The sequence below is a fragment of the Neofelis nebulosa genome, chromosome 18, assembly GCF_028018385.1.
Source record: "Neofelis nebulosa isolate mNeoNeb1 chromosome 18, mNeoNeb1.pri, whole genome shotgun sequence".
Taxonomy (NCBI): domain Eukaryota; kingdom Metazoa; phylum Chordata; class Mammalia; order Carnivora; family Felidae; genus Neofelis; species Neofelis nebulosa.
Window position 1 is genome coordinate 7,202,795 of NC_080799.1, and position 23,130 is coordinate 7,225,924.

Here is a 23,130-nt window from a genome sequence, read left to right on the forward strand (position 1 = left end):
TGGTGGCAAAGAACTGAGACTTGGAAGGTGCCACGCGGCGGAGGCAGGCGCGTGTGGGAACCTGAAGGGACTGGACAGTCCCCCATAGCCCCACTTTCCTTCCCCAGCCGTCCTTCTGCCATGAGCGGTCTAGTGCAGACCGAGCCGCTGCTCGGGGAGCCGCCTCTGCTGGTGCGCGGCGACCCCTACTCGGTGGTGGTCCTTCTGCAGGGCTATGCGGAGCCCGAGGGGGTGGGCGACGCGGTGCGCGCCGACGGCTCCGTGACGTTGGTGCTGCCTCAGGCCTGGGGCCCGGCTTCCAGCCACCGAGAGTCCCCGCCCGAGGGCGGCGGGGCGAAGACCGCCCTGGAGGAGGCGGCCCGTGGTCCCATCCTCGTAGACACCGGGGGCCCTTGGGCCCGGGACACACTCCTGGGGGCCCTGGCGCGGCAGGGCGTGGCCCCCGGAGACGTGACTCTGGTGGTGGGCACCCATGGACACTCGGATCACATCGGGAACTTGGGGCTGTTTCCCGGGGCGGCTCTGCTGGTCTCTCACGACTTCTGCCTCCCCGGGGGCCGCTACTTCCCCCACGGGCTAGGTGAGGAGCGGCCCCTGCGGCTGGGGCCGGGGCTCGAGGTGTGGGCCACGCCGGGCCATGGGGGCCAGCGGGACGTGAGCGTAGTAGTGGCGGGCACGGTCTTGGGCACCGTGGTGGTGGCGGGCGATGTGTTTGAACGCAGTGGAGACGAAGACTCGTGGCAAGCGCTGAGCGAAGACCCGGTGGCCCAGGAGCGGAGCCGGAAGAGGGTCCTAGGCACAGCGGACGTGGTTGTGCCTGGTCACGGAGCCCCCTTTAGGGTGGTCAGGGAAGCCCCTCAACCACCGAACTGACGTCCAGGAGAACAGAGGACCCAGTCGGCTGAGTCGGAGGAATCAGGGGTGATGGCTTCCAGCTGTCGCAAGAAGCTGGTTTTTCCAGCAAGGACAGTCACCGATATCACTGCAACCAAACTAGGACCAAGCACTGACTCAGCCGTGTGCCACCTCTCTGGGCCTCCGTAAAATGGGAGAATGTTCTTGGGAGAGTCGTCCAAAATAAAAATAGAAAACTGTAGGGAAAATCGTACGGCCCTCATGTAAATGTAAATCATTAATAATGACAATCCTGAAATTTGGTAGTTAGCAGCTGCAGCAGGGGGACACTTTGGCCAATTGCGTATTTCTCATAAGATAGAGATTTGCTGTGAAGGTGCAGGGCATATAAGTAACACCTTAGTCATGTGATTATCATCCATCTGTTCAAGGAATATTTAACAACCTGAAAGGTTTCAAACACTGCCCTAGGTCATGGGGATGCAACAGTGAGCAAGCTAGACAAACTCCCTGTCCCTTATGGAGATTACATTCTAGAGACAAAGACAAGCAAACAACAATAATAGTAAACCAAATAATTACAGATTGTGAATAGTGACATGAAAGAAAAGGAGGGCAAAGGGGATGGAGTGCCAAGATGGGAAGATGGCCTCTCTTATTTAAGGTCGTCAGGAAGAGCCTCTGAGGAGATGATGTTTGATCAGGGAACCAAATGAGAAGAAAGCCAACCATATGAGGATCTGGCAGTTGTGCATTCCAGGCACAGGAACAGCAGGTATAAAGGTCCTGAGGCAGGACAGCTTGACCTGCTTGAGTAGCAAGACTATGGGGTTAGAATGTAGAGTGCCAAGGAAGAGTGGCAACAAATGAGGACACAGAATTAGGCCAGGCCATCATGGACCATGGTTAAGGGTTTGGATTTATACTGAGAGAGAAGCCTTTGGCTTTTGAGCAGGCTAATGACTTGGCCTCATTTATGTTTTAAAGTAACTACTCTTGTTCTACTAGTTCTAAAGTTCTACTCTGAGTGGAGAAGCGGTCAGAGTAGGGCAAGAATAGAATCAGCTGGACTGGTTAGGAAACTACTGCAGTCTTTCAGGCAAGAGAAGTTAGTGGCACCTGCTCTTCTCCCAGAAATGCTGTTCTGGCTGTGGCCCTCTTTACAGCTGTGCCCCAGGCCCTCCATCCACACAGTGTCAGAACCCACAGAAACACTTGGGGTGGGGCAGATGAAGGAGAGGAGCAAGTCTACCTTGTTGTGGATGATGAGACACCCTGGGTGGATGCTGTGGCGGCAGGGCCAGACTGAGGGTTATTTTCCAGGCATCCACAAAGACCAGGTGGAGGTCACCAAAGGCAGCTCAGAGGAGCTGGTTAACCTAGAGGGTGAACCAGTACCTGCCATACATAGACTCGTAGTTGGTGTTGACCAGTTTGATGACCACAAGAGTGCACAGTTCCCAGGCCAACGGTGCAGCCACAGCCGCCCAGATCCCTGCCAGTCATCAGATAAAGATAAATGAAGTGAAGGTGGCGATGTGGGCACCCAGCGTCAGAACTATCATGGTGTGGGGGCCCCTGGCCAGGTTCCCCACCTTCTGGGCCACAGAGTGCGGGGAGGCCACTGGTGTGCGGAGGGAGTGTAGGGGCCAGCTGTGTGCTCACCAATGCAGCACTGTGCCCTGAGTGATCTCCATGGCCCCCTCTGATATGTGGAGTGTAGATCCAATAGCTTCAGGGCTATGAGAGGGATGAAAAGGAGGGGATGGGGGTTATAGAGAACTATGCACTTTCAACTTGTACAAATAAAAATTCCAATCCCGACTTACTTTCCATAACATGGTACTCTTGCCCATGATTCTGGTCTGGTCATCTAGAGCCAACACATCTCTTTGGCCACACTGACTGTCTCCACAATGGACAGGTCACCTAAGCTACTCCAGGCTTGGTCATCTTAGGGGTTTTGCTGGAGCTAGCGGAAAAGAAAAGTCGAGTTCTTTCCTGAAAGACTGACATGGGAGATGTATGGAAGTGTTGAATCACTATATTTACATACATCACTATATGAAGTGATGCTACACTGAAGGTAATGCTACACTGTATGTTCACTAACTGGAATTTAAACAAAAACTTAAAAAACAAAAAAACAAAAACACCACACTGACCTGAGAGGATACGTCATTTGCCACCCTGTGGGAAGAGCCCATGGCGCTGGGGCCAAGTGGAGGCTGAGAATGAAGCTGAACTATAGGGGGCAGAAATGAGCAGTTATGAGAAATAGACCCCGGGGAGAAATCTGAGTGCTGAATTCAAGCCAGATCCGCTGCTGAACTCTTGAGTCACCAGGGCTAATCAACCCCTTTGCTGCCTGAAAGGCTTTGACTGTGTTTTCAGTCACAACAAGAGGAGTCCTGGGTGGATACAAACACAGGTGGAAATGACCCATTAGAGAGGCCTCGGAAATGGTGGGAAAGCAGCATTCGAGGTGGGGCCCAGAGTGACTGTACTCTTAGAAGTTTCTTTTAGCTTCCTTCTTGTGTAAATTCTTAGGAAAACTTGACCCATATGATTAGATACTTGTATTTGCAAATATTCAGTGGCTCCACATCGCAAACTTTCTCGTCCAGTCATCTCTGAGACAAACTTTCCCTGTTCCAGTTTGGCAGGACTGCCTGCAGTCCTTCTCTCCTGCAGGCCTTTGATCCTGCTCTATTCCTGCCGGCCTCCCTCTGTTCTGTACCATCCATCGATCCAGGCTCAACTCAGCTCATCTACAGAAAAACCTCCCCTGATTTTTCCAGCTCTTCTTTAAACTCTTGCAGGGCATTCTCTGTATTATTCACTTAACATTAGATATACCCAGTGTTGATAATTTTTTCTGGAAATGTCCTCCTCTCCTCATTGTGCCCTTTGAGAGCAGAAACTGAGGAAAAAACAAAAAAACAAAAAAACTTCTCTGAATGCTCCCGAGCTTGTGTTATGTCTACAAATGCCATGTAATAGACACATGCTGTTTTTCTCAGCTCTGACTCCTTGCCCAGGACTTCAGGGTCTGTCTCTGCCCATTCTCTGGAGAAGTTCCAGTATCCTGTGCACTCTGCGAACAAAGCGGTGCCACTCAGAGCCCTCCTGTTCACCTCTTCCTATATGAAGCTCCAGGTGTCTTGCCAGAGGGCTCTGGGGCCGGGATCCCAGGGTGGTATGGGAGTTGATGGATCAAAGCTGTAGGAGGGAGAAAAACATAACAAGCTAAATAACGGGAAGCTCCCCAAAGCAAGGCTGCAGGAACCAGCCCGTCTGAGGACAAATAAGCCAGGATGCAGCCAAAGGGCCTGCCCCCACCAGCCCATCTTGGGGCGTGTCCCATGGTGGGGAAAGAAGGCTCAAAGTGTCCTCAGGAGGCTGGAAGCGTCCCCCATGACAATGAAGCCTCCAGTGACCTGGACCTGGAGCAACTCCTGGAAGATGTTGGAGAAGAGCCGGAGCAGCTGGAGGAGCCACAGTGTGGAGATGACCCTGGGGAGTTCACCACGACCTTCTTTGAGGAATAGCTGTGTGCTCCTGCCTCACCTGCTTCCACAGGAGCAGCAGAGAGAGCCCCTCAGAGGGTCCCTGAGAAGCTACTAAGTGTGGGGTTTGTTCCTCAGCTACAGGTCAATTGGCTAAAGTCACGGCTCTGCAGTTTATGTGTTAATAAAACAGGTTACCGGCTTAAGTGGTTCCATTCGTCTCTAACCACATGCTTCCCTTGGCTTCTCTCCCCGTCCCCCCCACCCCCCCGCCCCGGTCCCTGTGGCATGTCCCTGTTTCTGGTGGGAGGCCGGCACAGTACAGGGATCTGGGAAGGCAGTGAGACCCAAGTCCTGGGAGGAGGCCGTCGAGAAGGGCAGGTCTGGGTCCAGACCTGGCTCAGCCACTTACTAGGTGTGTGGCCTTGAGAAAAGCACTAACCATTCTGGGTCTTCTCTTCACGCCTCCGGTGAGTGCATCCAGGACTGTATAAGGTTGTTGGTGATGTTTACATGAGTGATGCACTTAACGCGGTACATGTTATGGTAGCAGAAGTAGAATGGTTAGATAAGGGGGCGGAGTCTGGGCTCTGGGCTGGCTGCCAGTGTTTGGGGTCCCCCGCCTGGCCTGAAGGCGGTCACTGAACACCAGCACTGGAGGAGGGATCTCGGGTGTGAGCTACTTTTACAGCTCATTTTTGGCGAGAAGGAAAAGACAGAAGATGCCATCAGTTTCTCCTTAGGTGCCTTCAGGCAAATCCTACTAGTACTTTTATTTTTGTGGGCAAGGGTTGGGAAGTTGAAGAGGGAATGGAAGCAGATGGCTCTGTTTCTCTCTGGTCCTTGGTGGCCTTCCACACCCACTGGCTTTTGTCTGTGTCTGGCCAGGGTTATTACTAGAAGCTGTGACCTTCTGTGCAGCTTAGTCTCAGGGAGTCCCCATTCAGTCCTGCTCACTGGGCCTTTACAATAGAATACAGGGTCTCCTGCAGGCTCTCCTTGGGAGGGGTGCAGGGAGGAGCTGGAGAGGGTGAAGGAGGCATAGAGGATGCTGCTGTCATCCTGCACTTCATCCTGGGGGAGAAAGAAGGAAAAGGCGGTAGACAGTGGAAGGGGAGTGGCAGCTGTTTCCCCTCCCTCCCTCCCCCTGCCGAACCTCAGGGCTGGAATGGGTGTCTATGCTGCAGCCAGTTCCTCTCCATCCTCTGCCACTGAAACCTCTGCTGTCCCCCTGCCACCATCTCCCCTCCTGTCCTTCTGAGTCTGTCTACAGCGTTTCCCAAGGATCAGCCCCTGGTTCACAGACATCCCCTCCACCACCCAACACTATCCTGGGAGGTCCCATCATCGACACGGACAGCCCTCTGAACACATGGGACTCCTATGTCCCCCCAACTCTAGTGACCTCCACTCCACTCAGCCATACCCTGGACTCATTTTTATCCCTGGGATTGAGAACTCTGAAATATTAAGTGCCAGCATCATTTTTATGCTACAACTTTCTTTCCTTCCAGCTCTATTTTATCATCAGCCTGTTTGGTATATCTGTGTTTTGACCCCCTGAAATCTTGTCCCTTAATAATCCACTTTCTTTTGGGCTGTCCAAGCTCCCTGCTCATCCTCTACTCTCTACTCCTGCCCTTTCACTAGCTCCTTGACCGCCTGTGTTCCTCTGTCCTTATGCCACACTTAGCTGACACAGCTCTAATTCTGGATGTGGCTGATGGCAGAGAATGCTATTAGCTTACCTAATATCCATTCATTTCTTCTTATTCAGCTACAGAACCTTGATTTTATTTGGGGTGGCAGTGTGCTGCCCTACTGACAGATGTGGGACATAGTACATCCTAGCCAGTAAGATTCAAGGGGAAGTTGTGGGTAGGGTTTTCAGGAAGACTCTTTAAAATGAGGACAGACAGCTGTGGCATAGTCTTTTTTTTTTTTTTTTTTTTTTCCTTTCTTCCTTCCTCCTGTTTCCTGTCTGGATTCAGAAATAATGGCTGGACTCTGAGCAGCCATCTTGGATCATGAGGCAACATTCAGGATAAAAGCCAATAGCCATAACGGTGAGCAGGAAGATAGAAGCCTGACTGCCTAAGGACAGTGTCCTCTGCTATCTGCTTCCTCATCCTTTTATATGAGGGAAAACAATAAACTCAGTCTTATTTAAGCCCTGTTACTTTTGGTCTCTGGTGCCAGCAGGCGAACATAACTCCTAATGAACAAGTCCCAGAGGGTTCTAACCTGCATGAGGAAAAACATGAGGCGATGCCTTTACAGAGTTTATGGCTTCTCATCTGAGTTGAATCCTTAAATACTGTCTTCTGTATCCTCAGTGACTATGTCATGTTTTTCTTCATCTCCAACCCTCATCCTCATTCTAGAGACAACCACTGTGATTTTTCCTCTGCAGAATTAAAAACAATTTGTATATATTTGAGTTTATCAATATTTTTATTCATGGCTCTTAGGTTTTATGTTATATTTAGGGAGATCATCTCTACTCCATGGTTATAAAATAGTCTCACGTGCTTTATTCTGATGCTAGGGTTCTTCCCCTCCCCCCCATGCTGTCCACCCCCCATTTAACTCTTTGATTGATCTCCATGGAATTTATTTTGGTGCAAATTATGAGATAACATTTTCTCAGATGGCTGCTCAATTGTTCCCTCACCATGTATTGAATTACTCATCTTTCCCCATTGATTAGAAATGCCAATTTTTAACCTACTAAATTCCTGAATATATTTTGACCTATTTTGTCCTGCCTATATTTGGGCTTTTCTCTTTTAATACATTGGTTTATCTGTGTATGAATATGACAGCATCGAATCATTTTAATTATTGCAGCTTAATAATTACAAGTGCTAGTGCTCACATAGTCTTTATTCTGTGCCAGGATCTGTTCTCAGTGAATTACATTTAATTGTCGTGACAACCCCCAGGGTGAGTACTATTATTATTCTCATTTTACCGATGAGTAAGTTGAGGCACAGAGTAATACAACCATTGCACTAGAGTTTCCCCAGCCAGGATTTGAGGGCAGGCAGTCTAGATTCTATGCTGCTCACCTCTGTGCTTTAATATCTGATAGGGCTAATCTCCTCTCACTGAAATCTTTCTCTAGAGGAATTTCAAATCAGTATTGGAGGGTGTTGGGGTGTAAATAATTAATGCCTCTAGCCCTGTCCTCTTTTTTTAATTAAAAGTTTTTTTATTTCAGGGGTGGGAGGGGCAGAGGGAGAGAGAGAGAGAAAGAGAGAGAGAGAGAGAGAGAGGGAGAGAATCTTAAGCAGCCTCCATGCTCAGTGTAGAACCCAACACAGGGCTTGAACCCACAACCCCGAGACCATGACCTAAGCTGAAACCAAGAGTGGGACGATCAGCTGACTGAGCCACCCAGGTACCCCTAGCCCTGTCCTTTTAGGTGTAAATGCATACACTCAAATTTCTGATGAACATCTCTGCTCAGATGCCACACAGGTATGTCTAACATGTCTCAAGCTAAAGAAGCATTGTTCTCCCCACAACATGGTCTTTGAACTCCTGTGTTCTCTAATTTGCTTGGCTGTTTCACCCAAGTTCTTCCCACTCCCTTGCCCCTACACCAGCCTGATCACCAAGTCTTACCAGTTTTCTCTCTTGAACTCTTCCAGGGTCTGGCTCTATCCCTCCACCCACACTGCCACTGCATTAGATTGGCCTGGCCCACCTCTGGCACCTCTACCCCATACTTATGTATCTGCATGGCGAACTGTTTCATGTTGCCTCTGGGAGCAGAAGCTCTTGGGTGTGATTTACGAGGTTCTCTTCCCATCTCCAGCCTCCTCCACAGCACGGAGCTGCTTAGAGTTCCCCCACTGCTTTCCTGTACCTGTGTGGACAGTGATGTCTTCACCACCCTCACCACTTGCCTGGCTAATTCTCTTATACTCTTTGAGACTTTTTGTAGTGTCACTTCCTATGGGAAGCTCTCTGTGATTCCCCTCCAATGTCCTAGACTACCACAGTTCTTTCCAAATGAGGTAGTCACCCCCTTTCCTCTCCCTCTTCCACTGAGTTCCTTGAAAGCAGGACCTACCCTTTATTTACATTTGTGTCTCCAATTGTAAGCCAGACCCTGGGGGTGCCTGGGTGGCTCAGTTGGTTAAGCATCTGACTTTGGCTCAGGTTATGATCTCATGGTTTGTGAGTTCAAGCCCTGCATTGGGCTCTGTGCTGACAGCTTGGAGCCTGGAGCCTGCTTTGGATTCTGTGTCTCCCTTTCTCTCTGCCCCTTCCCCACTTGTGCTGTTTCTCTCTCAAAATGAAATGAGTATTAAAAAAAAATTATAAGCCAGACCCTGGAAGATAGGTCTTCAACCAATGCTTGCTGAGCTGAACCAACTTCCTTTCCCTTCTGCTCTCTTCTTACTCTTCCCAAGGCTGACCCTCCCCTCCCCATGAACCAAAAGGTGAGAATTGATGGGAAATGATTAAGTTAAGAGACAAAAACTATAAAATGATCAGATTTGTGGGGAGGGATTGGTCTGAAGCAGTGGTTCTCAAACTGGATCACACACGGACACCACTTGATAAGACCTTGAGAAATGCAGATTCCCAAACCCAGACCTAGATACCTGCAGGGATCTGCATTTTCTAACCTGCACCTGCGGTCATTCTGAGGCGGGTGGGTTCTGAGAATCACTCCAGTTGGGAAGGTTGGTGGGGAGCATGGCCCAGAAAAACTTACCTTTGCTTCTCTTCCACCAGAGGTAGACAACCAGTCCCAAAATTGCAGTTTTGAATACAGCAATGGGCAGTGCCACCTTGACCATGGTTTCCATATTCATGTCCCTTGTGGTGGTGGTGACAGTGGTGGTAGGGCCCTTGGTGATTGTGGTCATCTGGGCAGCTGAGAAGACACGAGAATTTAGCAGATTCCCCCTCAGAGGCCTGGAGGTATCTGGATGAAACTTAAATCTTGTTCCCTAGTGTGGGGAATATTGGGGGTGGGGAGCAACTCTCTGAAGCTCTCACACAGGATGGGGGTGATGAATCCACATCACTCAGTTTAAATCCTGACTCTACCTCTGATCAGTGCTGTGACCTCAGAACCTCATTTCATCCCTGACAAACAGGGATCACTAAATCCACAGGAACAAAAAATACTTTTTATTGTAAAATATACATAACAAGACTTACCATTTTAGCCATATGTAAGTGTACAGTTAAGTGGCATTAAATTTCTTCATGTTCTTGTACAACTATCACTGCTATCCTTCTCCAGAGGTTTTTAATTTTCCCAAAATGAAACTCTGTGTATCCGTTAGACACTCCTTACCCCCTGGCCCCACCACTGGCATCCACTGTTCTGTAGATGCTGCTTTTAGACAACAGGCTTGATAAATGGAAACTGATCAAGGCAAAATGACCACATGGACTTCCTGGCTGAATCCAGACAGACCCATCAGGTGACCTCAAAATATCCATAGGCCCTAACTGACCAATGGGCTACATACAACCAGGCACAATGACCCAAAAAAGGGAAAATTCCATATATCATCACACCTCCTCACCTTCCCCGCTTTTAAAACAGCTCCTACCCGTTGCCTTGCTGCAGACAACTTTTCTTCTTCTATCCTGCCTGCTGCTCCCTTTCACTGTAGTCAATAAAACTTCTGTCACCTTTGTTCTGCCTTGGGTGAATCCTTTCACCTGCCTGGGCCACATACTTCCACCGATCATCCCCCCACATTTGGGAGCCCCCATCTGATCGAAGAGACACCATGTTTTAGTCTGTCTATGATTTTGACTGCTCTAGGGACCGACCTCTTACAAGTGAAATCAAACAGTATTTGTCCTTTATCAGGATTGTTCTAATCAATGAGAAAACATCTGTAAAGCACCTCTAATTTATATTGGAATGTATTAACATTTTTTTAAATGTTTTATTTATTTTTGAGGGAGAGAGAGAGAGACAGAGTACGAGCAGGGGAGGGTCAGAGAGAGGGAAAAACAGAATCCAAAGAAGGCTCCAGGCTCTGAGCTGTCAGCACAGAGCCCGACACGGGGCTCAAACTCACGAGCCATGAAATCATGACCTGTGCCAAAGTCAGACACTTAACCAACTGAGCCACCCAGGCGCTCCTGGAATGTATTTTTAAGGCTAAATTAATATGTAAGACTTACAAACAGATTGTACCTTCTTTTAATGGACCATTAAAAAATTGATAAAATCCAAAGGAAAAAAATCCCATTTGAATAAAATCTTCAGGTTAGTGTGGACCAAATTCACTATTCACTCTTATTAGAAATGAAGAGTAAGGGGCGCCTGGGTGGCGCAGTCGGTTAAGCGTCCGACTTCAGCCAGGTCACGATCTCGCAGTCCGTGAGTTCGAGCCCCGCGTCAGGCTCTGGGCTGATGGCTCGGAGCCTGGAGCCTGTTTCCGATTCTGTGTCTCCCTCTCTCTCTGCCCCTCCCCCGTTCATGCTATGTCTCTCTCTGTCCCAAAAATAAAAATAAAAAATGTTAAAAAAAAAAAAAAAAAAAAAAAAAAAAAAAAAGAAATGAAGAGTAAAAGGGTAAAATACCATTCCTCAGTTGAGAATTTAAAATTTTTTAAATTTCTTAATCAGGGGCTCCTGGGTGGCTCAGTTGGTTAAGCGTCCGACTTCAGCTCAGGTCATGATCTCACGGTTCATGGGTTCGAGCCCGGCATTGGGCTTTGTGCTGACAGCTCAGAGCCTGGAGCCTGCTTCGGATTCTGTGTCTCCCCCGCTCATTCTCTCTCTCTCTCTCAAAAATAAACATTAGAAAAATTAAAAATTACTTAATCAAAGAAACATATAGAAGATAACATAATTACTTAATCAAAGAAACTGCCATGCTAGATAATATAAAAACAATATTAATGCATATAAACGCTAAAGCTACACTCAAAGTTAAATTTATAGCACTAAATACTTCCGTTATTTTAAATATGGAGACATTTTTTAAATGAATGAAATAGTTCCCAAAGAAAAAATACCAAAAACAGAGAGAAGTTGGCTTTCTCTGAGAAGGAAACAGAGGAAGAATGTAATGAGAAGCTATGTAGGAGTAAATTTATGGGAAACAGGACGGCATTAGGTGTAATAAATGTGGGCAGTGGTTATTTAGGGAAAAAACAAACAGGCAAACATGAAATTTTTCCAAACCTAACAACAAAAAAGTGTTGAAACTATGAGTTAGTGTATGCTCCACTATAGACTGATAAATCTAAAAACCTCTCGGAAGTGGATGATTTTATAAAACAAACAAAACATTTAAAAAATATGTTTAAGATGGTGGGGTGCCTGGGTGGCTTAGTTGGTTAAGCGTCTGACTTTGGCTCAGGTCATGATCTTGCGGTTTGTGAGTGTGAGCCCCATGTCGGGCTCTGTGCTGACAGCTCAGAGCCTGGAGCTGCTTCGGATCCTATATCTCCCACTCTGTCTGCCCTCCCCTGCTCATGCTCTGTCTCTCAAAAATAAATAAATAAAATAAATAAATAAAGGTTAAAAAGATATGTTTAAGAAATAGCATAAAAACTTTAACTCAAGACTAGTCAGAGATGAAATTAAGAACACTATTAATTCCCTTTTATAAAGATTCTAAGCTCAGGAAGTTTTATGGGTAAACTCTTGGAAAAAGTCAAGGAACAGATAATTCCTAAACAGAAGGTTTCAGAACACAGAGAAATGGAAAACTTTGAAACTCTTTTTTAAAATTTTTTAAATTAAAAAAAAATTTTTAAGTTTATTTATTTTGAGACAGACAAAGACAGAGTGAGTGGGGGAGGGGCAGAGGGAGAGGAAGAGAGAGAGAAAATCCCATGGAGGCTCCACACTGTCAGCACAGAGCCTGATGTGGGGCTTGAACTCAGGAAACCATGAGATCATGACTTGAGCCGAAACCAAGAGTCAGATGCTTACCCCATTGAGGTAAGCAGGCCACCCTGGCCCCCCCAAATTTTTTTATTTGAGAGACAGAGAGAGAGAGAGAGAGAGAGAGAGAGAGAGAAACTCTTAAGCAGGTTCCACACTCAGCATGAAGCCTGATATGGGGCTCAACGCAGGGCTAGATCCCAAGACCCTGGGATCATGACCTAAGTCCAAATCAAAATTTGGAAGCTCAACCAGCTGAGCCACCCTGGTGCCTCAAATTTTGCAATCCTATGTCACTTTGCAAATCTAAATCTTGTAATATGAGAATGCTGAGGTTATTCTCAATAATTTTTAAAAATGCAGATTAAAATAAGAAGCCATTGGGGGTGTTGTTTACTTGCTTGTTTTTACTGATCCAAGTAGAGGGACCCACCCAGAATTGGCACTACAGGAAAATGGATAGGTTGGCATTGCATTTGGGAATATCTATCAAAATGCAAAATGCCCAGGCATGCCTTTGACCCAGTAATTTCAGTGCTAGGAATTTATCCTGTGGAAATACTGGACAAGTCGTCAAAGGCCTGTGTTTAAGGGTGTTCTTTGCAGCTTTGTGTTGTGTCAACAACCTAAATGTCTTTTTTTTTTTTAAACTTTATTTATTTTTGAGAGAGAGAGAGAGAGAGAGAGAGAGAGAGAGAGAGAGAGAGAGAAAAGGTGTGAGTGGGGTAGGGGCAGAGAGTGAGGGAGAGGAAGAGAATCCCAAACAGGCTCCACACTGTCGGAACACAGCCTGACACAGGGCTCAAACCCACGAACCGTGAGATCATGGCCTGATCCGAAGTTGGACCCTCACGTGGCTGAGCCACCCAGGCACCCCCAACCTAAAGTCTTTAAATAGGAAACTGAATAAGTACATTATGATACATTACCGCAAGGGGACGCCCTGCAGCCTTTTTTAAAAAGGCATAACTGGGTGCACTGGGGGACTCAGTCACTTAAGCCTCACACTCTTAATTTCAGCTCAGGTCAGTGTGTCATGGTCGGTCCTGAGATCAAGCGCCATGTCGGACTCCATGCTGAGTGTGGAACTTGCTCAGGGTTCTTTTTCTCCTTCTCTCTGCCCCTTCCCCGCTCACACTCTTTATCTCAAAATAAATAAATAAACATTAAAAACACATTTCTTTTTATTACTTTCCTATATTTTTTAATATGAGCATGAATATCCAATTAATTGTATTAACTGAAAAATTAATTTATTGGGGTGCCTGGGTGGCTCAGTTGGTTAACCTTCCGACTTTGGTTCAGGTCTTGATCTCACGGTTCATGAGTTCGAGCCCCATATGGGGCTCTGTGCTGACAGCTCACAGCCTGCAACCTGCTTCAGATTCTGTGTTTCCCTCTCTCTCTGCCCCTCCCCTGCTTACGCTCTCTCTCTCTCAAAATGAAATAAACATTAAAAAAAATGTTTTTTAAAGAAAAATTAATTTATTGATGAAAAATTCATAGTAAATGTGACTGAAGTGAGAAGTGAGGAAAGTTGGAGGATCAGGGAAGGAGGAAGAGGGGTCTGGGGAGAGCGAAAACCTCTCAAAAAAGGCCATTTAAGGGAATATGGAGGAGGTGCCAGAAATAGAAATCCAACGCTGTCTTGCTAAATTCAGGTTGTGAGCCACTTTCTATTTGCTCTGAAACCAGCACGGTGGCCAGATGGGACAGTGGTTTACCAAGGGTGGGGTCACGGAGAGTGTCCTTCCACCCAGGAGCAGTGATACGTTGTTAGAATTGTCAGTGCAAGTGATTATAAAGAGCAGACCTGGGGTTTTTCGTTTTTAAGGAATTTTCTACAGATAATATCTACAGACAGTGCATCCCCTAGTGCCTGCTCCTGGGAAGGGCTCCCTCCCCAACTGCTCTGGAGACCGACAAACCTAGGTTCAAGTTCCCAAGGCCTGCTGGGTAACATGGGAAGATCTGCTGCTGTAACACATCCCGTTCCTGGGTTAAAATAGGTGAAGACAGCAACAGGATCAGGTCAGCTGTGAAGCTGAGCAGCTACTAGGTTAAGAGTGGAGGCTCTGGGGTTAAACGGGGTTCAAGTCCTGCCTGCGCCATGCGTGTGGCTTTGGGCAGGCGTTTAGGCTCTTTGAGCCTCAGTTTCCCTATCTGTAACAGGAAGATAAGAGCAGTGCCTACTGTTACTGTGGGGTCGCGGGGAAGGTTGTTAACCAGGGTGACGTACACCTAGTTGTTCAACCTGACACAGTGCATGGTAAGCGGCAGCCGCCATATTTCTGCTGTCGATGGCATGTCTCAAAGGCCAGGATGGAGGAGCAAGATCGGAGTGGACAGTGGGGACGGTGCAGGCAGAGGTGGGGACCAGGGGTGGGGGGGGGCAAGGAGGGTAAAGAGGATGGAGGCAGGGGAAGAGGGGGTTGGGAAAGGAGAGGAGGGAAGGGGCTGGGGCAGGGAGCATTGTGGGCCAGTTTCCGAGGAGCAGAGCAGGAGAAGGACGCAGGGGGGACTGGGAAAAGAGGTAATGGGGCGTGGCCAGGGGACAGGGGTCTTGGGTCATAATTGGGTACCTGCTGTGTGTGCTGGGTTGAGCCCGCGACTCTGGGGAGACACAAGACTGGGGGCTGGCAGGGGCTACTCACAGGGACACAGGACAAAGGGAAGGCAGACCACGACCTGAAGAAGTCAAGTCCACCTGGACAGCGTGGGGTGAGGGGAGGGAGGCAAGACTGGAGGCCCAGCTTGAAGCAAGAAGGGAGGATTCCTGGGCAGCCTGGAAGGTGCTGAGGCTGGGGGAGCGGGGTGGGGACTGGCTCCGGAGGGGGCAGTGAGGGGGATGGGCAAGGAAGGCAGCCCAGGTTTGGGGAGATCCAGGAGAAAGAGTAAAGTTGGCAGAGGCCTGGGGAGGGGAGAGGGGTGGGGAGAGGAGTTTGAGAGAAGGGGTAAGCAGGAAGATTGGGGCCTGGGCCAGGCCTGGGGGATGAGGGCACCCTGCAGGGTGGGTGTGGTGGCTGTCGGGCAGCTGGACTCACCGTCGGTAATGGTGAGTTTGGTCCCTGGGATGGACTGCCACACCTTTTTGCCATCTCTTAGCGTTTCCACTTGGACCCGGCAAAAGTACCTATTCTCATCTTCTTTCCGCAGGTTCCGTATACACAGGGTGCCGGAGTTCTGACCCTCTCTCAAGTCCAGGGAGATCCGGTTCTTGTAATCCTTATGGATAAAACGCTGGGTACTGTTGTAGATGACCTCTCCAGAGAAGTCTGTCCGTCTGACGGCTATACTCAGTCTGGGATCCTTGGCTAACTCCCAGCAGTGGAAGTAGGAGAAAAGGATGCAGGTGGAACCACCCTCGGGGGCTGAGAGAGACGATGGTTGGTTGATCCCAAAGTCAGTGTTTGGATTGCATTCTTTTGAGCTGCCTGGAGGAGAGAGAGGAGAGACTTTGAGCCACTGGGAGAGATGAGGACGATAACCCCAGACCTTCTGGCACCCTCACTCACGGAGCACACCAAGTGTGACAGATGGCAGGACTGGCCCTCTGGCCTGGGTGTCCCCCTTGCCGGGCTTGGGGTAGGGAGGAGGGTGAAGGGTTGGGGAGGACCTGGCACCATGGGACCAGCCCGCTGGAGCTGGGAGGCCTGGCTGGCTACCCCAGCAGACCCCTTCTCCAGCTGCCCAGCCACAGCCCTTCCTGGGGACTCCTGGCCCTCGGGGCAGAGCCAGGGTGTCCTGGACACTCACCAGCCTGCAGAGATGCCGGCAGCAGCAGCAGGGACAGCAGCAGGGACGGACCCATTGCCTCACTCTCCTCCCAGGAGAGGAGAAGCCAAGTAGCTCTGTCAAGGCCAGAGGGCAGGCGCTACAGAGGTGCCTCCTCGGGGAGTCCAGAGGAACGTGGAAAGCGTGGATCAGGTTCCTTCGGAAGAGCAAGGGAGGGTGAGCTTCCCCAAACTCGCGGGCCCCCGGAGTACCCAGCACTTCCTTTATCAATCTGGTTTCTTCTTTTTCTACATTGCAAAAGCGCCTCCCTTGTGGTCAGTGCACAGAGAGCCGTGAGAAAGGCCCCCAACTTCTTTCTTCACATGGAGGGCCATAGTTCATGGCCTTTCTTCACATGGCCATGGTTCATGATTCTTTCTTCACATGGCCACCCCACACCTTGGCCATCTGTGGCCTCTCCTCTTCCATCTCAGCTCCTGGCCACCTCTCCTCAGGAGTCAGTCTCTGTGTCTCCAGCTCTCCTTCTCACTGGCTCTCGGCATCTCCTGGCCTCTTTCTGTCGTCCAGGTGAAAGGCTGCAGCAGGACCAGTTTGGCTCTTCCAGCCAGAGGACAGGCAGCCATGAGTCTCTGCCCAGCTAACGCCTCCCCAGAGGAAGGAGGAGGGACCCACTGGTGATCAGATGGCCTCCACCCCAGAACCAGGCACCAAGGACACCCAACTTGTACCTGGCCACTCTCCCTCCCAGCAGGGGTTCCCCTGCCCAGGACCCAGGCCTACCAGGCTCCTTCCCTCCCCTGGTCAGCTCCTTTTGTGCAGTCTCACACCATCCCTGGGGTTAAGAGGTGAGGGTGGGCCTTCTGGAGCCCATGCCTTGACCCACAGGAGGCAAGACTGGATCGGCAGTCCCCTCTGTCCTCCACTCCACAGATGAGGAGACCAAGGGCTCAGAGAAGCCCTGCCTCAGGTCATGTGACTCTCGAGGCAGGTCCAGGACTCAAACTCCAGTCTCGCTGAGTCCACAGAGCCTTCTGCTCCTTCTGGATGCTCCCACCAAGTTGCACCACACAACCTTGGGCCTTGGCTCCCTTCTGGGGGGTAAGCCCCAGGAGGCTGTATTTTTATAATGCCCCTTAGGTCATTCCCTCCACAGCTGTGAGAGCCCTGGCTAATTGGGAGCCTTCCTTGAGCAGGGGGGAAATAAGGCCCAGAGCAGTAATGAGTCACCCTCCGGACGGTCCCTGGACCGTCTCCAATCGAGGGCACTGCCAGCCTGTGACTGCTGGTGGGTGGGGATGAGATACTGGGGCTGAGACCATTGGTGACTCTCTGTGCTGGTTTTAGGAGGCTCAGCTCCCTCCCTCCCCAGAATGAGGTTGGCATTGGCTTACTCAGTAGATGGTGGGGATTGGAGAACATGATTTCATCACAGGAAGTGGCCCCATCTTCTGGAGGCCGAAGCAAGAAGACCAGCTTCCTTTCTCAGTTGCTTCCTCAGTCCTAATTTTCCCCCACGCTTCTTCCAGGGCCTTCCAGGCAGCCCCTGCCCTGTCCCTGTGTCTGCATTTCTTATACCTCCTCCCAGGCCCCAGGAGACAGGTTCTGCATTTTCATGGAATCCCCTTCTCTGAGCCAGGCCCTAAACATCCATTGCCTCATTTTCAGCCCTACAACATTGGGTGGTGGATTTGTTGTTTTTCTATTTTCACCATCAGGAAACTGAGGCACCATCAGGAAGCAGCCTTAATGTCATGGAGTCCACTGGGCTGTGAAAGACATTTGGGTGAATGGTGACAGCTGGAAAGGTGGACAGAAGAGAGGACAAAGGACCGACTGCCTTTTTGGCAGTTCCTCTAGAGGGTGGCCTGCCCTGTCTGAGGGGTGACACCTGAATTTTATTCCCACCTTACCTCCCTGGCTGTGGAACCTGGCTGGACAGTCTCTTCTTTGCCAGGTCACCCAAGGAGGGGGCTGGACCCCACTAGGGGGTGCCCCAGCCCCTTCTGTTGGGCAGCGTGGCATGTTTACTCAACAGGCTCTGGGTCACTTTGGCAGAGTACCTGTCGCCCAGGTGCCTCAGGCCCTGCCTCTCCCATATACGATCTCCCTAGATGCAAGCTGCACATTCCATGCCATGTTCAAGCCCCTGGCCCCAGTGGGATCCCTATGACACTTGAAATTAGGAGACATGATTTCTGCTCACATATGGTGTGTGGTCTTTGTGTTTGTTCATCCTCCCTGTCCTGGTAGCATCCTCCCTGTCCTGGATGGGCAGAGCCTAAATGCAGCTTTTTAGCCCAGGGGGTGGCTGTGGGGGAGGGGTCAGGAGTGTGATCAGAAGCAGGGACAGAGTGAGGACTATGAGCTGTGGATCACAATTTGAGAATAGGGCCTTAGATCTTCCTCCAAGTTCTACTAAGTTTCTGTTCTCCCTTCTTCATTGGCCACATCTGTCACTGTTCCAGTCCCTTCCCCGTCCATGGCACCTCACCCTGCTCCTCTTTTCCCCCCAAGATCAGGAGTAAGGCAAAGAGGTCTGCTCTCACTGCCCCCATTCATTGTGATGGTCGTTCTAGCTCATGCAATAAGGCAAGACAAATAGGTAAAATTGTTCTGTGTTTTCTGAGAATCTGTATTTATGTATTTGGCATTCATTCATCACATGGCAATTGTATTAACTTTTTTTTTTTTTTAATTGTCTGCATTCTTGATGCTCTGGCACTTGTGGCCTTGCTGACTGGGGAGCGATGGCCCCTCCCAAGGCTAGCCTATTCTTAGAACTTGCAAAGGGCTTTCCTAGGAGCATGTCTCTCATATGCAAACTAATCATGGGGCCCATACTCTAAACCACTTCCTTTATCTAACTTTCACACACCAGGCCAGTATTTCTTCTGCCCTGAGTCAACCCTGTGCTGGATTCCAGGCAACTAGCGATAGCAGTTGTAGCCCAAAGCCCACCAATCCTAAGCTGTTTCCCCTTCTTTGCCATGTCTTGCCTGGTGAAAACACGATAAAGTCTGTGGTCTACGCTTTCCGCTTGTTCTTGCCTCTACCTCCTCTAGTGTTTCCCCAGGTGGCCCTCTAATGACATGGCGTTTTCCCTTCTCTTAGGAAATAAAAATTATAGAAAATTTCCTTCAACGGCATTAGCTCTGTGTCATCACTCAGTCACCTCTACAATTAAAATCTTGCATGTACAACAATCAATACAAAATGCATCCAGATTGAAAAGGAAGAAGTAAGAACTGTCCTTATTTATAGATGACTTGACTGGTTATGTAGAAAATCCAGTGGAATCTACAAAAGAGCTAATAGAGGGGCGCCTGGGTGGCTCAGTTGGTTAAGCATCTGACTTCAGCTCAGGTCGTGATCTCACAGTCTGTGAGTTCGAGCCCCGTGTCGGGCTCTGTGCTGACAGCTCAGAGCCTGGAGCCTGCTTTGGATTCTGTGTCTTCTTCTCTTAATGCCCCTCCCCTGCTCATGCTCTGTCTCTCTCTGTCTCAAAAATAAATAAAAACATTAAAAAAAAAATTCAAAAGAGCTAATAGAGTTACAAGTGATTTAAGCAAGTTTGCAGGATACAAGAGCAATATACAGAAATATTATTGTGTTTTATATGCTAATAACAAAGAATTGGAAATTGAAAAAAAAAACATTTATAATAACATCACCAGAATGAAATACTTAGGAGTAAATATGGCAAGATCTGTACATTGATAACCACAAAATTTGCTGAGAGAAATTGAAGAAGACTAATAAATTCTTCTATGAGAGGACTCAATACTATTAAGATGTCAAGTTTCCCCAAATTAATCTGTAGCTTTAACACAATCTTAACCAAAATCCCAGTAGGCTTTTTTGCCGAAATTGACAAGTCAACTCTGAAATTCCTAAAGTGGGGCGCCTGGGTGGCTCAGTCAGTTAAGCGTCTGACTCTTGATCTTGGCTTAGGTCATGCTCGCAGGCTTCATGGAATCAAGCCCTGTGCTGGGCTCTGCACTGACAGCGTGGAGCCTACTTAGGATTCTCTCTCTCCCTACCTTTCTCTGCCTCTCCCTTGCTTGTGCGCGTGCTCTCTCTCTCTTTTTCTCTCCCTCAATGAATAAATAGGCGTGCCTGGGTGGCTCAGTTGGTTAAGCATCCGACTTTTGGTTTCAGCTCAGGTCATGATCTCAGGGTTCACGAGTTCAAGTCCCACACAGGGCTCTGCACTGACGGTGTAGAGCCTGCTTGGGATTCTCTCTCTGCGCCCCCCCCCCCACCCCTCCCACATCTCTCTCTCTCTCTCTCTCTCAAAATAAATTTAAAAAATAAAACAAACAAACAAACAAACATTAAAAAAAATTTCCCAAAGCAGTTCAAGGACCGAGGCCAATCAAAACAACTTTGAAAATGAAAACAAAGTGGAGGATTTCTGCTATTCGACATCAGGACTTATTATAAAGCAATTGTAATCGAGATGGACAACTAGATAAATGGAAAGAACAGAATACAGAAATAGACGTAGACATATATGGTCAATTAATTCCCCACAAAGGTGCAAAGGTAATTCAGTGGAAATGTGATAGTTTAAAAAATTTTTTTTAAAAATGTTTATTCATTTTTGAGAGACAGAGAGAGACCCAGCATGAGTGGGGAAGGGGCAGAGAGAGGGAGACACAGAATCCAAGGCAGGCTCTAGTCTCTGAGCCATCAGCACAGAGCCCGACACGGGGCACGAACTCACGAACTGCAAGGTCATGACCTGAGCCGAAGTCAGTCACTCAACTGACTGAGCCACCCAGGCACCCCATGAAATGATAGTCTTTTAAACAAACGTACTAGAACTACTAGACCTCCATATGCAAAAACAAACCAAACACAACAAAACAGAAAAAAACCCACAAAAGCCCACAACAACACACAAAACACCATATCTTGATCCATTATACAAAAATTAACTGAAAACGAATGATAAGTTTAAATTTAAGACCTACGGGGTGCCTGGGTGGCACATTCCGTTAAGCATCAGACTGTTAATATTGGCTCAGGTCATGATCTCACAGTTCGTGAGATTGAGCCCCATGTTGGGCTCTGCACTGACAGCATGGAGCCTGCTTGGGATTCTTTCTCTCCCCCTCTCTCTCTGCTCCACCCCTGCTCATGCATGCACACTCTCTCTCAAAATAAATAAATAAACTAAAAAATATAAGGCCTAAAATTATATAACTCTAGAAAAAACACAGGAGTAAATGTGACCTTGGGCTAGGCAAAGATTGCTTAGATTCAACACCAAAAGCATGATCCATAAAAGAATATACTAATAAATTGCAGTTTATCAAAACTAAAAATTCTGTTCTTCAAGAGATACTATCAAGAAAATGACAAATAAAAGCTATGGACTGGGACAAAATATTTTCAAATCACATAACTGACAGAAACCTTCAATTTGATGAAACAAAATCTCAATTAAAAAAAATTTTTTTTAAGGTTTGTTCATTTCTCAGAGACAGAGAGACAGAGCATGAGCAGGGGAGGGGCAGAGAGAGAGGGAGACACAGAATTTGAAACAGGCTCCAGGGTCTGAGCTGTCAGCACAGAGCCCAATGCGGGGCTCGAACTCACAGACTGCAAGATCATGACCTGAGCCGAGGTCGGACGCTTAACTGACTGAGCCACTCAGATGCCCCCCAAATCTCGATTTTAAAGGTGAGCTGAAGACTGGATTAGATGGATTCTTCATTGAAGGAGATATACAGGTAGCAGCACATGAAGAGATGTGTGACATCATTAGTCATTAGGGAAATGGAATGAAAACCACAATGGCATACCATCACATATCCGCAAAATGGCCCAAATTGGAAGACCAACCATACTAGTGGTTGGCAAGGATGTGGAGCAGCTGGAACTCTCACACTACTGATGGGAATTTAAAACAGTACAACTATTTTGGCCATTCTTTAAAATGCTAACCATACGCCTACTGTATACCCTAGCCATACCCCTCATAGGTATCACAGTGTTGACCAGTTGCATCGGCCTCACCTAGGAACTTGTGGAAATGCTAATTCTCAGGCCCCACTCTACCTGCTGAAGTTTGAGAACTGCTGCCGTGGGGCAAGGACACTGACTTTGAGGACTCCCCCTGTGTGTTACTTTTACTTTTCATGGCAATCCTGTGAGACAGAGGAATTGTATTCTACCCGACAGAGGACGAAACTACAGCTCAGAGGGGTCACCTCACTCTAGTTCCCTCCACTGGGCAGGTCTGGAGTAGTTTGGACCACTCTCAGGTTTGTGCACTTTGTAAGCTTGGTGCTTCCCAAGTTATTGCCTCCTTTCCTCCCACAGCCCTTCCTAGCGCTTCATTCATCAGGCCACTTGTCAAGGTCTGGGCAAACAAAGGCAAGGGGATGTGAGCGTGAGGTGAGGCAGGAAGATGACAATAGTTCTCTGAAGGAGAACAGGGCACAGTCTCTACCCTTCCCCATGAACTGCCTGGTGCCACTGCTGACAACAGCACTGTGTTTATTTACTTCCTCCTGTTTTCTATCCAGAGGACGGGGGCCCAGAGAGGGTTTCTTCTGCCCTGGTTGGGGGCAGGCATGCAGTGAGCCCTCCAGGAATTAGGACCCAGCTGGGAAGGGAAGACTCACCCGTGTGAAGCAAGGAGAGGGAGGCCACAAAGTCAACGCTGAAACAGGTGGGGATGACATCTCCCACTTACTGGGTGCTGGGTGTTTTGCTTATTTGCTGTGTTCTTGATGCTTTGACAGGTGGAGCCTCACTGACCAGGGAGAGACTGCCCCTCTCAGTGCTGGCCAGTTCCTAGAGATGGCAAAGACTTGCCCAGGAGCACACCTTTCATATGCAAACCAACCAGTCCAGAGCCCAGTCCAGAGCCTGTACTCCAAACCACCTCTTCCATCTGGCTCTTCTGCCCCGGGAGGGCAATATTCCTCTACCCCATTCTCCCCAGGGCAGCCCCTAATCTGCAGAATCCGCTGAAATTATTCCCACTGGCCAATCATAAACCAGCTTAACCTGCTTTGCCTTGTCTTTTCCACAGACACTAGATAAAGGCTCCTGTCCATGTTTTCCCTTCATTTCCTTTGCTTCCTGACCGAACTTGGTGTCTCCCAATGCAGCCCTGCATGAGATTCCA

At 48.6% G+C, this 23,130-nt stretch overlaps 2 protein-coding genes across 3 annotated transcripts; one reads left to right on the plus strand and one right to left on the minus strand.

Annotated features, from left to right (window-relative positions):
• Positions 1 to 4: 4 nt before the first annotated feature.
• Positions 5 to 1,096, plus strand: MBLAC1 (metallo-beta-lactamase domain containing 1). Its single transcript, XM_058710879.1, has one exon. The coding sequence runs from the start codon at positions 121 to 123 to the stop codon at positions 871 to 873; it is 753 nt and encodes a 250-aa protein (XP_058566862.1). The 5' UTR covers positions 5 to 120; the 3' UTR covers positions 874 to 1,096.
• Positions 1,097 to 5,096: 4,000 nt separating this feature from the next.
• On the minus strand, positions 5,097 to 17,443 carry LOC131501149 (paired immunoglobulin-like type 2 receptor beta). 2 transcript variants are annotated; one of them, XR_009256661.1, is made up of 5 exons: positions 16,008 to 17,443; positions 15,296 to 15,685; positions 9,097 to 9,258; positions 6,609 to 6,771; positions 5,097 to 5,438 (listed from the first exon to the last, which is right to left on the minus strand). XR_009256661.1 is itself a non-coding variant. In XM_058710882.1 (4 exons), the coding sequence occupies exons 1-4, from the start codon at positions 16,060 to 16,062 to the stop codon at positions 5,434 to 5,436; spliced, it is 612 nt and encodes a 203-aa protein (XP_058566865.1). In that variant the 5' UTR covers positions 16,063 to 17,428; the 3' UTR covers positions 5,097 to 5,433. The 2 variants fall into 2 exon arrangements, 1 of the variants encoding a protein (XP_058566865.1); XM_058710882.1 differs by lacking the exon at positions 6,609 to 6,771 and having other exon boundaries at positions 16,008 to 17,428.
• Between the last annotated feature and the right edge of the window lie 5,687 nt (positions 17,444 to 23,130).